At 32.6% G+C, this 15,996-nt stretch overlaps 1 protein-coding gene across 6 annotated transcripts in view; it reads right to left on the bottom strand.

Moving 5' to 3' along the window:
* Window positions 1-15,996, bottom strand: part of LOC126818875 (multiple C2 and transmembrane domain-containing protein 1) — a 111,844-nt gene that overhangs the window by 10,112 nt on the left and 85,736 nt on the right. For all 6 annotated transcript variants that reach the window (XM_050546503.2, XM_050546505.2, XM_050546504.2 and 3 more), the window contains 11 exons: window positions 10,821-10,997; window positions 9,561-9,691; window positions 5,986-6,172; window positions 5,546-5,600; window positions 5,103-5,244; window positions 4,611-4,713; window positions 3,816-3,917; window positions 3,526-3,600; window positions 3,065-3,184; window positions 2,460-2,585; window positions 1,883-1,930 (listed from right to left, as the gene is read on the bottom strand). In XM_050546503.2, coding sequence (XP_050402460.1) covers window positions 1,883-1,930; window positions 2,460-2,585; window positions 3,065-3,184; window positions 3,526-3,600; window positions 3,816-3,917; window positions 4,611-4,713; window positions 5,103-5,244; window positions 5,546-5,600; window positions 5,986-6,172; window positions 9,561-9,691; window positions 10,821-10,997 — 1,266 coding nt within the window. The remainder of the gene's footprint in view (window positions 1-1,882; window positions 1,931-2,459; window positions 2,586-3,064; window positions 3,185-3,525; window positions 3,601-3,815; window positions 3,918-4,610; window positions 4,714-5,102; window positions 5,245-5,545; window positions 5,601-5,985; window positions 6,173-9,560; window positions 9,692-10,820; window positions 10,998-15,996) is intronic.

Raw genomic sequence — 15,996 nt, 5'->3', positions numbered from 1 at the left:
ATTTTTATTTGGTAGAATATATTTCAGGTCGACCCTCTACCGGTCCAAAAACAATGTAAAACAAGCCACTACATACAGCTTATATAGGAGCATGTATTAAGAAACCAAATTAACTATCACCCAAATAGAAATAAGGGATACATTTATCAATACAACCATAACCTTAATAAAGTACAAGGTAAAATTTTATAATTTATACATATACTCAAATATACAGTGTACAGTGAGCACAGTTAGTATTTGAGTACACTAGGTCATCCAGTACCTCTGATGATTATTGAAACTGGAATCATCCACAGAATATGAGTCTATTGATCAGGACTATACAAGAAACAGATTACTGACACTTATTTGAACTTAAGGTACATGGCTTGGTAAATTCACTAGTTTTGGGAAAGAGGGAGGGGGCTAATTCTAATCTGGAACATTATAATTATAATAATATAGAGTAGGCCTAGCAAGCATGTCGGCACTCAATTTTTAAGTATTCCAAAATACATGGCGAAAATCAGCTACTTGATATTAAAACTTCAAAGATGTCAGATCTGCATAAACGGAAATACTCAAATTGTGTATGTATGTTTAAAATTTGTGCTTTTTTTTGTCTACAATTATGTTTTATTCATAGCTGATGTAAAGACCCACTTAATACTTGTATTAACATAACACAAAAACCGATAAAAGATTTTCATTAAAAAAAGCAAAAAATATAAATTATAAATTCAAAAGTTAAAGGAGCTAAATCGCTAATATTTGGGACCTAGAAATTGACCCAAATGGGTCGCAACGCATATAATAATGTAATCTGATTGTATATGAACTGATTTACATTCAATTGTTTCCGTTTTGACTATTTCAAATCAGTTATGTCCAGCGAAATACGGCCTGTGTCTCAACCCTATAGCAATTTCTAGCGTCTGGTTATTCCAGTCTATTGAGCAGGTTCTCCAGTTGAATATGTCTAGCCTCGTTCTTTCTGGTCACTTGTTGCAAATGACGTTAAAACGCACTATGGTACACGATTCGTGTACCAATGGTAAAATGTTTATTCTGTCTTAAATATTGGATATCAGAAGCCTGTCTTTTCCTGGTAAGATCACAAGATCAATGTTGATTTGAATTGACAAATAATTCGTATTTTCAACGTGTATGACTTCGAATGATATTGACTTAGAGACTTAGCTACTTTAAATTATATTAAATCAAATATTCAAACAAAAAATCAAAATTTATTTTTTTTAATATGGAAAAAGTTATCAGTATGTTCAAAATTTACCTTTTTCTGATTCGGTAAATAAAAAATAAAATAGAAATGTTTTGAAATAATAATATATCTTAATTATATATAAAGATAGTGCAACAGAATACATATCATCATGATCAAGTTTAGGGCGGTTAACGTGTGCGCATTGCATCATAAGATTTGTCACTGAGTCAAATGACACGGTTCCAATACCCCGCATGTAGTGACAAAGAGTAGTCCTCTGGTTTCCTCCCAATGCTAAAGATTCTATGAGCAACTGAATCATATGTTAAACCAAAAGTGACCTAGTTTGTGTTGAGTGGAGGTTAAACCCTCTCCCTCTATCTCTCTCTTCAAGTTTTTTGAACTGAAATCTTTTTAACCACCCCACCCTTTCGATTCAGGACCCTTCCTCATCATAACCCTTCTGGTATGGTTGTTAAATTACAGCAGCATCTGATCAGATTGAATTCCAAGATAGTGTAGCTAAACATTTGTTTTCAGCTTGTGTCTGTTAAAAAAGTGTCAATGGATTCAAACTTATCCTAATTCAAGAGCAAAGCGATTACAATGTATAATCTGTATATTGAAAGTTTGCTGAGCCATAGATTAAATCATAAATAAATTTCTATCACTTACCTTATCTTGTGTTTCATCGTCATCATCATCATCTTCATCTACATAATCCTGTAATAAAAATACTGACCATCTATACATTGTCCATATCAGAAGTTAAAAACTTTTAAAGATCGAAAGCACTCTAGATCACAATCTGTTAATGTCCTTATAAATAGTCATTCCAATAGTCAAATAGACCTATTATATCAGAGAATTAGAGAAGTTGATTTAGATCACATAACCCTTCAATTTAAAAATGAATTAAACTAGGGATGGGATTCCGCCCGTATATTCCTGACTTGTCCGTCGCTATTTTCCAAACACCCAAAATTGTCTGACTGGGAATATACCCAATCGGACATCAAGACATGGTGAATAATATTCAAAATTCCAAAATTAATATAGTGTATTGAGTGTATAACTACCACTCAAATTGTTAAGCCCATTATTGAGTAAGTTTTCACTGCCATTACAGATTTCATACACTATATAAAATTGACAAACATCTCATTTTGATTTATCCCCCCCACCCCTCTGGAAAAGAAAGCATTTTCATTCCGATCTAAGCTTATCACAACAACATAGAGTTAATACTTACATCTTCAATTGGTTGGTTTTTAAATGCACCAAGGATTTGAGCAATAATAAGGTTCTTTAGAAATACGATTAATAAAGTTATAGGTAACATATACGGTTCAAATATCCACACAACCACTAAATATACCTGTAATATATCATATAACTGATTACCATAAATATACCTGTAACACATTATATAAATGAACTATAACACATACTTATGGAAGAACAATTACTGATTTATTTGGGCGACGTCGCCCAAATAAATCAGTAATTGTTCTTCCATAAGTATGTGTTATAGTTTATTGCTCTATCCAGTTACTAAATGCCTCTAAAAGATCATTATATAAATGATTACCATCAATATAATATCATATAATAACTAATTACTATAAATATAAAAAAGCATGACAACACAATGGGGAAAAAGGGGATTAACATTCTGTTTTGATACATATATCTATAACTTGGAAGCAAGTTTAATAGCAAGAGATTTTAGATAAGAATTAAAGATGCCATTATGTAAAACTTAGATAAAGAGATGGTCTTTCTGGCTATAATAGTTTAAAAATCTATATAATATAAACATGGTCTGATTAAAAATGGCAGTAAAAAAATCCTTACTATAAATGCAATAATACTTCTAGGTTTTGATTCCCAATCAAAACAACTCTGTAAAAATTTACCCCCTTCAACAAAACCAGCAGCTACTTGGGAAACTCTGTCAATATTACGTTTCATTATCTGAAAAAATAAAAACCAAAATATATACAATAAAATGTCAAAATACATCATGAATTCATATCTCTAATAGATATTAGAGTCAAACTATTAATTCAATTGCGACTTTGAGAGTGAAGATAGCTGAATTAATTTCAATCAAATTGGTGTGAACTTGCCATAAAGTGGATATAGTAACCATTGGCTACACCTACCGGAAATTTTCCTTGTCCATCTTATGTGCACTTTAAACTTTTGTGACAGTAATCTAGACATTGCTGACAAACATCTCTATAAACTATACAAATATCTTTATCTTTTGTGTCAATTATACAAACGCTGACAGACAACTCTATACAACTTACTGATATTTTAAACTTTTGTTCTCCTTGCATATATTTCTCTTCTCTAGGATTTACAGTTCTTATAGCGGCTTTAACCTACAAATATATACAAATAACTTCAATAAACACATATGCTGAATACTTTTTGGACCAGAACTTTTATTGTGTATTGTGGAGAACTGTACCCTGAAAGTGCCCCTTCTATTATTTATACTACTGGTGAACCATTAGTGTTAAAATCAACAACATGAATGATCAAGAAAGGTTACAGAAATTAAATCACAAGAAATGACAATAAAGACTAGACTCACATGATTAAAGACAAAATCCATCTCTAACATTATAGCACCTTTTGTTTTATGTAAGAGTTTTTTATCTTTTAAAGCATACCATCTTCTTTCACCAAGTTTTATCTGGAAATCATTAAATTCAAACATTGAACTTTATTACTGATACTATGATAAAGATGATGATGATGATACAATATATAACATCGGTGTCATGGTTTACAAAAGTTGTGAACTGATTGAATAATGCACATCTTATGGATATGACAATAATATTCTTGCAGTTTGCTTGTTTATAAAACCTGCGAAGAGTACTTTTGAAGTACATGCCATAATTCTTATCAAATTTTAAGTAGGGTACACCTTTATAATATACAGTAAATCACTTCGAAAATTTTTTTAGCTTCACTTTTGTATCATGATCAACTATTGTTGTACTTTTGTATCATGATCAACTATTGTTGTACTTTTGTATTATGATCAACTTTTACTACAGTAAAATGTAGGATGGGATACTAAACTAATTACAAAATTTGACTTTACTTTACAAATTTCCACCATTTGCATGTAAATATATTGATAAATCCATAATAATCATATTATGGTACATTTTTTAGAAATAGAAAAGACCCGAAGACATTATTGTATTATTTAAACATCATTCTTGTATGAATATCAATTTTATTCATTTTCAGTTTTCTGGTTAATATAAAAAAAAAATAAGACAAATTTTTACTTTAAAGAGGAAAATCGGAATACATGAGATTAAATAAAGACTATATACATAAAGATGACTATAAATTGTTTGACTTAGCTTACCTTGAGTAGAGGAATTGACAGTTTCCCTAGAAACTCCACCTTTTTGTCTCTGTCTTCATCATATACAGTAATATCTAATATAGAATGAATATCTTTGACATTACTGAAATAAAAGTAGTAATATTAAACACAGAAAAATACATGTAACTGATTTCATTTATGGCAAGGTTTGTGGGCTTTCGTATGGAGGTTTTCGCCAAAATGGGTTTTCAATGCTGATTTGAATGTTTCGACAGATCTGTCTAATTTTAATTGGTAATTGATTCCAGAGATATGGTGTTGCAAATGCAAAAGATCTTTCGAGAAGTTCGAGCTGTATGGAGGTGTGACAATAAGGTTTTTTTAAGACTTTATATCCAGATATATATACACAGAGTGAAAATACAGATTAATAAACATAAATAATATTCTCAGCCCACTCTCCTTTTGGTTATATAATATTTTATTTGTTTTCTTGTGGAATAAGATCGAAGTTGAAGGTTTGCTACTTACAATGTAAACACCTTGTTCCAATCAGGGTTTAATGTTTTGTATTCTGTTTGAGTCTGAAGTCGACTGTTAACTAATTCTAACACACAAAAAGGATCACTCAATCCACCAAAATCTGCTGCCTTTAAACCATTTGCTTTAAACACTGCGAAATTTTTTTTAATGCATCATTATTGTTTAACCATTCTTAATAATTCATTTGCATAAAACGTCCACTGGAGCATAATACAATTACATAAATCACATTAGTTCCAATACGAAAATCTTTCTTTATAAGAAATATATGATTCTTCAACTAAGATTTTTTCTACATAAATGACCCTTTTTATCTGTAGTTAATTTTTCAGTGAATAAGTGTATATTGTAATGAATCTTTGTCTGATTTTGTTAAGAACAATTGACTAAAGCATCAAATAATAAAACAACCAGCATATATAAATACATACCTTTGACTTGAAGCCAACCAACATCTTTTATATCATTGAAAGACTTTGCTAATCCCTGTAAACACAATTAACATTGAATAATTAATTAGAGCAAGTACAATAATTATTTAACCACGTTTTACTTCCTGCAATATTCTTAGCATAAACACCGAAAACCTTACAGTCCTTGAAAAAAAGATCCTCTTAAACTTGATATTTATTAGAAAATTTCCTGTGTTTGTCTTTAGAATAATTCAATGCCCCCAAAATTAAGTATTAGTAATCATTGGTACATAGAACCCTTTAAGAGTCTGATGCACAAACTCACATCTACTTGCCTTAATGTATTTATTACAGGTTCCCAATCTAATGTCAATCAGTAATAGACAATGGTAAATAAGCGACAAATAGGAATATTCCATGGAAGATTAACACAAGATGAATAATAATAACAAACTTACATAATGCCTGAGTAATTCTTCTCTTTCTTTAGGATTAGGTGTATAGTTAGATAGATCTGTGATAGTTTCATTACCAGCTGTACCACTGATAGTTAATAATAGTTTAATAATACCAGCACCATCTTCTAAAGGTGTTTCTAGTGTATGTGTTTTTTCCCTATCTAATGATGCTAAATCAATCATAGCTCTGTAAACCACAAAATAAATGATATTAATTACAGATTTTTAAGTCAAATGAAGAAAAAAAGAGTTTTTGACGTTTGGGAAAAATGGCATCCATGGCCGTACCCCTCATGGCAACATCCTATATTTAGAACTGAAATGAGGTATACCATCCTACTTTCTGCACCAACCAGGCTAATAAAGATGGGCATATGCTACATATACTATGGGAAAAATTTCGCATACTCTTCATCGAATTATAGACCTAAAGCCAGGAACCTCACAAGTCTATGCGGCGCCCCAGGGCAAAAGTTTCAGTGACGCCCCCACTCCCCTTGCATACTGTAACTGCTTCCTCTCAGTTGATTTTTTATGATTGAAGAAATTTTAAAATACCATTTTTTTTATACTTTTAACACTATATCTAAATAACTATTTATTAAATCAACTTATATGTAAAATTTCCCCTTCAACTCTCCATTTGATTGAGAAACCCTAATCATAATTCTACCCTATATATTTTTTTAAATATGAACTGGTTTATACTGGCTTAAGGGAAGCGAAGGCCGGTGATTTGATATCTCAGCCTCAAAGGAGCCTAGTCAATTCCCCCTTTGAATATTTCAGGCATGCACTTAGATAATTTGCCACCACTGGGCCTATCTTATGCCCCCCTCATTCACCCAACCCCCCCTCCCCAATGTGAGGGCCCTGCTTATAGCTGATAATGTTGGAGACTGTCTCATGTTACAAAAAATATCATTTAGATAACAATATCAATCATCCTATTTTACTAAATTGAAAACTTTTTTTTTTATATCTTTTTTCAAGCTCATAATTCTTAAATAAACAGAATACAGTAGGGGTTATACATCATGAAGCATGATGAAGTCAAACAGTGTTGAATATGTGTGGGATAACATTATTATTCACAACCCCTAGATGGACACTAAGATTCCATATTACCCATGGAACTTCTATGGAATTCCAGTCATCCACTGTAGGAGAAAATAATTTTTCGTGATATTTGCTGTGGTGTATAAATTCAGCATAACATAACCAGCAGTTGCCAGGCAAGATACACCCACAATTTGCAAAGAGATGGATAGAGAACAAACTAAAAACGAAAGCAATTTTTAGTACAATCAGGGGCCATAATCCAGAAAGTTATGGTCGAAAGGGACTGATATCTTTGGGACATAAACCTATATTTTAAGTTCCATCAAAATCGGATAAAAATTGTGACCTCTAGCGGGATCCACAGACTTCGTATTACATACTTTTACACAATATGCATACAAAGAGCGGCCATTTCATCAGGCAGTTTTGTTATCGATTTTCTTGAAATTCGAATTCACCCTTTATTATGGTGGATTGGTGATATATTTAAACGGTTTTCAAAATTGGATAAAAAATAGTGACCTCTAGAGAATCCACAAGCTAAAAAACACGATTTTTCGTACAATCAGTCGCCATAATCCAGGAAGTTACAGTCTGATATGCGGAAATAGCGGAAAGAACCGAGATCTTTGGGACATAAACATACACTTTAAGTTTTTCATCAAAATCTGATAACAATTGCAACTTCTAGAGGGTCCACAACCTTGATATGATATACACTATTTGCGTACAAGGAGCAATGACTGGCATATGACAAGAGGCAAAGATAGGGTTACTAGATTAATCATTGAAGAAACCGGGACATTTAATATTCTGAGCAGACTAAAGCTAAATTCGGCACCGAGCGCCCACAGGGCGCAATACATTGAGCGCCGGAGGCGCGAACTTACTAGGGGGGGTTGGGGGCATGCCCCCCCAGAAATTTTTTCATTTCTAGAAGCCAGGAGATGCGTTTTCAGCAGTTTTGTGACGGTGTTTACACTAAAAATATATGTTGTTGAATGGGTTATTGACGGGCATTATTTCGATTGTCACATGTTATCAATATTTGTAATTTTGCCATGATATCCATACCTGTTTTTGTATGTTTTTTGTTGTTTTCTTGGAACGTACATTTTTTGAAGATCTCATTGAAAACTACACATACAACGTTTATATTTCACAAGCAATGAGTTCTTGAATTTGTGACCAGTATTCAAATTAACACTGATTGGCAGGTGGGCAGTGCTCCTATGGTAATTTTTCTTTGATATAGACGTCAACAATTTGACAATCGTACAATTTGAAATAATAAAATTTGGTAAATAAATACGATTTTAATCGCTAAGTAATAAGAGGAATTATAGATGAAATACAATAAAAATCATATTATTGTCTACAAGATAACATTTGGTTATTAAAGGGTCTCCTATTTTAGTCATACGTTTTCGTTTGGTATGACGCGCGCATTTCACATAAATTTATTTTTTGTTCAACTAACTGTTATATTTCGCAAAATTATACCCAAGATTATACGTCAATTTCTATAAAGCCAATCGCATTGTAATTCCAGTTTTAGGCCTGTATTATGCACATTCGGCACACCTTGGTTATTCCTAAGAAACCCGAGGAATGCCGAATGTATTGTGCACTGAACTATATTTAGATCAGAAGTGGTGTGCTGTCGTGCTGAAGTAAGAGTGTTTGTAGCAAACGCTGTTTTTATACATTATAATCACTTGGAAAACACCTGATTTGAAAACCGGGACATTTAGGCACGTGAGAAGCCTCGGGACGGGACGACAAAAAGGACCCCAAAAAACGGGACGTATGGTAACCCTAGGCAAAGAAGGCTAGGCGTTGGGTTTGTTTTGCCAAATTTAGATACTAAATATTAACTAAATCACCTAATGAATGCCTACACAAAGTTTGGAACTTCTACCTCAATTAGAAGGAGAGTTACAGTGTTCCAAAGTCTCGACCAATCAAATTGCTTATCACTCTGCTTACCCTGAGCAAAAAGTGCTCATTATCGAACTTAATCAAGGTATTGATGTGATAAAACTATACACCAAGTGTCCTCACTCTCACTAAATTAGAACTAAAGTTATCGTGTCCCAAAGCATCAACCAATGAATGCATAATGTGGACGTATAAAAAGCTAAATATTCTGCTATTCAGAATCGTCAACAATAGATTTTTTACGGCTGTAATAAAAGTGTAATAGATGATAGATGTGTAGAGAATTTCACAAGGCGATGGCTATTTATAGACTCTAGACTCTTGTGCTGAGTATTATCTCAGCGCGTGACTAGCCAGAAATCACTTTGAGACAAGCCACTGAAGCGTGGCCATCCGCAGTGTCGAGTTTAACTTTCAGTAGGGAAAAGTGTCCACAAACAAATTGTGGATGAACGGATGGGGTGACAACACAATACGTCCACATGAAAATGTGGGCGTATAAAAAGTCTTAACAACAAATCCAACTGAATAATATTTATATCATAAATTTAAAACTAATGAAGTGAATTTACCGGCCCATGAAGTCATCTTTACCAGTAACATCATGATCAAATATGGTGATTTCTAATTGACTAGTTTGATCATCAAACATTCTCAGATCAAATTGTTCTAACCAGGACGGATTTAATGTTTTACTTTTAAACTGAAACAAATAATAATTTGTTAAAATTTACAGTAGGACTTGACTACTATTATTCATGCATTCTTTTGAAACATACCAATTCTTCCAGACAATGTTATAAGATACAGAAGCCATAATTACTATTGTTATATCATAAACCTACAAATTGAATTTGAAGTATAATATCCGATTATATGACTCCTGAGGCTTATGAAGAACAGTGTAAAATAACTTCAATCAACTAATTTAATTTTGCTTAATTGTATTGACGGCAAATAAATCTGCAGGGAGTAATCTAAACTATTTGATAAATGACTTCCAGCTTTAATGTCTCTTATGTATAGGAGATTGGCAGATTTTCAATATCTAAGACTTATTTCATATACTTCCAAAGTTGACCTTTACAACGACCACTATCAATCAATATTTTGATGGTTTATTGACAATTATATATACAACAAATATTTTATTGCATTCCCTGTTACATAATTTATAATCAGTACTAACTGCTTTGTGTAATATTTTAAACCAAGATAAACAACTGATATTCAAAGAATCTGATGATGCTTGAGAGCGGGAGAGAGATTGGGGCGTAACATACACTCGACACAACTAGGTCATTTTAGGATTACACAAATTGTTCAATTTTATTTTGTGTGCACGTGGGGATCTTTAGTAGTGGGAAGAAGAAGCTGGAGATCCCGGAGAAAATCCACGAGGTTGGATAGGCAAAACTACTTCTCTTGTCACATAAAAGCATGGACTCAAAACCATGCCACTTGACTCAATGACAGACCTTACGATCTAAAGCATGCACGTTAAACAATTTGGTCACCCAACCCTCATGTTTGAGAGCAGCACAGATGCCAAGATTCATCTATATATATGTATCAATGTCATTACTCTGCAGTCAAAGTTGACAGAACTTTATTCTGGATGATTTGCACATGAATGCTGCAATGGAAATCCTGAAAAGAATTACGGTACCAAACATTCTGTTTTTCGAAATGTTAGCATTTTTGCATTAGGAAAGTCTCTGAAATCTCTGTTCCTTTGAAGGAGAGTGGTCCATTATTCTAGAAGAAAAATAAATATCAAAAATCTATAATGGATGAAATGAAAATTAAGCTGAATAAAATCATGACTATACCTTGCTTTTGTATTTTTCATTTCCTAATCGGAATTTAACATAAGGATCACTTAAACCATTGTCATCCATAGGGACTAAATTTTTACCACCTACTAATACAATCGTCACCACACTATTCCAGATCTGACTTTTTAATTTCTTGGATGAATCTGACATCTTTAAACTTTTTCGGAAGAACTGAAAAATATAAGCATGGGTAATCTGTAATTCTAAAGGAAATTGTCTATATAGAAATAATATTAATTTTTGAACTGACATATTTTGTAATAATGTATATATCGATGATAAACTCTTCCCTATGTACTTCTTTTAACTCATGATTATGAATAAGATATACTAGACACAAATATGAAAAATAAGCTACATTACACAGATGTTCTATTCTGAATTAGTGAAACAATAGGACAAGACCACTTAAAGAGGGAATGGTGCTTTCAAGATCTTTGACAGTTGGTAAAATAATGTCAAAGAGCCAAATTTTCCCAAGTGGAAAATCTGAATTATTAATCAAGAATGTAATTAAGGAGGCGAACGTCACACAATTAAAGACAGAAAAAGACAGATGATGATACTGAAAATACTGAAGAAAAACCTTAACCCAAGCTTCCAGATTTACCAATAAACAAACCCAATCTACCTCATAGGGTATAAAATCCAAACTATGGGTAAAAGGAAAAAACATCAACTACGAATTTAAAAAATCCTCTTCCATCTCATTAGAATTTAGCTGGCCAATACAAATTTTTGAAAAGTTCTATTTGACTGTTACTCAAGCAGTTAACGAAGCATCTCAGATGGTTATTAAAAAGGAAAACAAGATTTGAATAGTTCAAACATCAACAGCTTGTCACACAGTGATATAGGCAGATCAGATCTGAACAAAACTGATACCAGTTTGAACTTCAACTGTCAAACCCGTTTGTGTTCTTTGATTAGTCTAGACTCAGCCAGTAAGAAATGTGATCTACCAACATCCAGTTTAGACCTTTACTGTTAATTAGTTATCTCACCGGTAGACTACAACTACATATGAAAGAGAAGAAATTAAAGAAACAGATGAATATATAAATTTTCACGGCTTAATTCACATTGAAATGTATTCAAATCCAGTCCTTCATGTTTATAAAATTGTGCGGGAGCCATAAAAAGCTCCTGATACCTTGAATATATGCAGTTTAAAAGTAAACAAAAACTTTAAGTAGTTTATTAATCTCAATATTTAGGAGAGCGATTTAGCTAATTTACAGGAGTCTTTAATGACTCCTTCGAAGGAAAGCCGACGTGCGTCAAGAGGAGCAGCAGCAAAAGCTCCCCTTAAACGTGATGGACTGCAAATCGATAATTTAATATTTAAATGAGAAAAAAACAGCGCCTGCCAGGCAGGATACGCCCACATTTTGCAAGCAATGGATAGAGAACAAGCTAAAAACAAAAAGGATGCTTTGTACAATCAGGGGCAATAATCCAGAAAGTTATGGTCTGAAATGCGAAAATATCAAAAGGGACTGAGATTTTTAGAATATAAAGATAAGTTTTAAGTTTCATCAAAATTGGATAAAAATTGTGACCGCTAGAGGGTCCATAACCTTTGTATTTCATACTTATACACAATTTGCGTAGAAAGAGTGGCCATTTTGTCGGTCAGTTTCATTTTGATTTTCCCGAAATTCCAATTCAACCTTCATTATGGTGGAATGGTTATGTATTTAAATGTTTTTTAAAATCGGAAAAAAAATTGTGACCTCTAGAGAATCCACAAGCTAAAGATGCAATTTGTCGACCAATCAGGGGCCATAATCCAGAAAGTTATGTTCGAATATGTGTGATTATCAAAAGGAACTAAGATCTTTATGATAAAAACATATATTTAAAGTTTCATCCAATATACCATATTTTTACACTATTTGTGTACAATTTTTGTGCGATTTTCACGAAAGTCGAACTCAACCATCATTAGTGTATAACTGGGATATATTCACACTTTTTTTTTTTAAATCAGATAAAAATTGTGACCTCTATAGGGACCAAAAGCTAAAAACGCGATTTTTTGTACAATCAGGGGCCATAATTCAGGAAGTTATGATCCGATATGCGCGAATATCGAAAGGAAAAAGAGGTCTGTGGGTTATAAACATACATTTCAAGTTTAAACCAAATCGGATAAAAATTGTGACCTCTATAGTGTTCACAAGCTAAAAATGTGATTTTTCGTACAATCAGGGGCCATAATCCATGAAGTTACAGTCCAATACATGCCAATATCGAAAAGAACCGAGATCTTAGGGTGATAAACCTATATTTCATGTTTCATTGAAATCGGATAAAAATTGTGACCTGTAGAGTGTTCACAAACAATTGTGGACGGACGGACAGGAGCGACGACAATATGCGTCCCCATGAAAATGTGGGCGTATAAAAATATTAACAGTAGATAATCTCCCAGATTGGATTCAATCAGATTAAAAGGAGGACCATCAAAGAAAATTAGTGAAAATTATTGGTGGTACTAGCTGCTTTTGACCATATCTGCAGAGTGCCGAATGTTGAAAATATTTAATTTATCATATCTTTGTAAATACTGATTGAAATTGAACTATTTTAACACTGATATTCTTATTAGAGAATCAAATGTCACAATATTGTAGTTTGCAATGGATTGAAACCCACAGACAATTAGAGACTTTTAAACATTAATGTAATTCTGAAACTGAGAGGAGTGTACCGTAAGGTAGTTTAGTTGTACAGAAAATGACTCCATTTCTAAGTTGTTTCAGACTGATTCTGGTTGCTTTGAAACTCACTTGTGTGAAGTAAAACTGCAACTAACCAAAATCAAACCTGTTTCAGTGAGAAGAATGCATTGCGATCAAGTGATGTTAATAATCAAATAACTTACCAATATGGTGATAGTAATTGGTACAAAAACAGCAATACAGAAACACTAGCAAAGAAAGTGTCTAGGTGTCTGGGTTGTCAAAGTCTAGTGCCAGGAAGTCTGGAACATCATAATCATTATCATGAGATAATTTTCATATGACACTGGCATGTTCAAGTTAGATTGTATGGTATGCACATTTTGAGACAAATCTGACCAGCCATCATTAAAATAAATTTCAATATGTAGTAACGTTTTGGTGGGTTTCAAGAAATACTAATAACCATTTAATCAAAGTGGGACAATATTAGTTGGGTTCACACTTATTCTGCATAAATCAACCATATTTGTGTTCTGAATTATTTGTGATTAAATTAGTAATCTATACAACCTTACTCAAAGAATAGCAAACTTGTATCCAAGGTTGAAACTTGGACTTAAATTTAATTGGGATGAATCGTTTACATTTGTATAGCTACTTCATATTCAATGAAATTAATTCAGACAGATCTACCATTAATATTGTACCAGTAGTCACTTTCTACCCAATCAATGATTTAATGTGGTCAGTATATAAAGGATCAACAAACAGTTCTGCTGCCAATTATTTTCAACACCACACAAAGATTAAGGCATGTCATGATTGTTCTAAATAATTAAGATTTATCGACTTAATTATGTGTCCTTAAACATTTTCTTCTTTTATTCATATTTAAACATATTTTCCTTGCATTTAGACACTTATTTTGATTAATAACCTCTTTCTCACTGTACGAAGCAAATTCTCATGGCATAGGTTTTTGTTAAATTTGAACTCCACACTTTTTGGGGGATCTGCTACAGATATAATTTAACACATTCTTGTGATTTTTGAACTTAGGTGAAATATGGATTTTTAATGTTCTTTTTCCAATATGATGTAGGAACAAGCTACAAGCATTATGGCTGATGAAAACTTGAATCCTATTTTTATCCTCTACACTAATTTGAAGAAAAAGCACTTGAAAGTGTGTGAATCAGAAGGTTTATTACAAATTGAAATGATGTACAAAGATATTAGATTTAGATCTGATACCCCAGATGAGAACACCATGAAATTACAATTCACCATATTTCTATTTATCTTATTTGAACCCTCTAGTGCTTGAAACAAATCAGTTATATTCAACAAATTAGATAAAAATAGTTTATAATATCAGAAGTTGGGACCTAAATAACAGCTTAGTTATTAGTATAAACCTGGGAATAATCGGCTCTAGTAAACCATATTATACCGTAGAATTTATTGATCACACTATTTCTAGCAACCAATTTTACTCCTCGCTCAAAGTAATCACATTTTTATTCAATTTAGGTCAAACCAAAAACGTCCATCACACCAGTGGATTGAGGTACAATGAGTATAAATTCAACCCAAAATGTCTTCTCTTCACTGACTTCGGTCAAGTTTTATAGGAAAACAAATAGGGGTCAGTGTCATGCTGACTTAAATACAATGATATACAGTTGAATGCATCTTCACAACGTAATTCTTAAATGAAAGTGCAATAGATGATTCTGACAGCCAATTTATCAGAAAATCTTAGGTTTATTGTAAATGCAATTCGCAGTATTATTCATAATACATTGGGTAGTAAAGTAAGCAAGATAACCTAGTGCATGCGCTTTAGACCATATGGTCTGCCATTGAGTCAAACATCATGCTTTTCTATCTTAGCTTGTATGTGACAAGGAGTAGAACTGTATGTCTGCCCAACCCCATGGGTTTTACCCTTTGTGGAAGCAAACTATTGAATTTCTCTCCATTAGTAATAATTAAACAAATCATGCTGGATCAAAAATCTCCATTACTCCCTATTTGTAATCGATATGACATTTTATCATGGTCCCTCAACACATTCTTCATTTTAAAGATCAATAGGGTGTCTGCTATTCAAACTTTTCTGAACAAATCATGTAACGAGATGTATGTATTTAACCCGGCTAAGCCAAAAAGAAAATCAGAAATATAGAGACAGTTGACTACATGAATAATCATCAATGCCTATTCAGACAAATTGCTCACACTAATTCAGACTTCTGAGTTTTAATGTGTTGAATGTTGAATGTACATACCTTAAATTTGCTCTTATGGATGGCCTGCTGGACGCCGACTACATTTTCAAGATGGCTCAACATTTCAATATTTTCAGAATAAACGAAACAGGAGCCACAGAAAATCTTAGAAATAATACTTTAATTTGTACAGATCTGATCAATCTCACTGAATTAGCAATAAGCTACAACTTTTTTGTGAATTTG

This window comes from Patella vulgata, chromosome 4, assembly GCF_932274485.2.
Source record: "Patella vulgata chromosome 4, xgPatVulg1.2, whole genome shotgun sequence".
NCBI classification, from domain to species: Eukaryota; Metazoa; Mollusca; class Gastropoda; family Patellidae; genus Patella; species Patella vulgata.
Note: the sequence above shows the minus strand (reverse complement) of the source record. Positions and strands in the feature narration are given on the sequence as shown.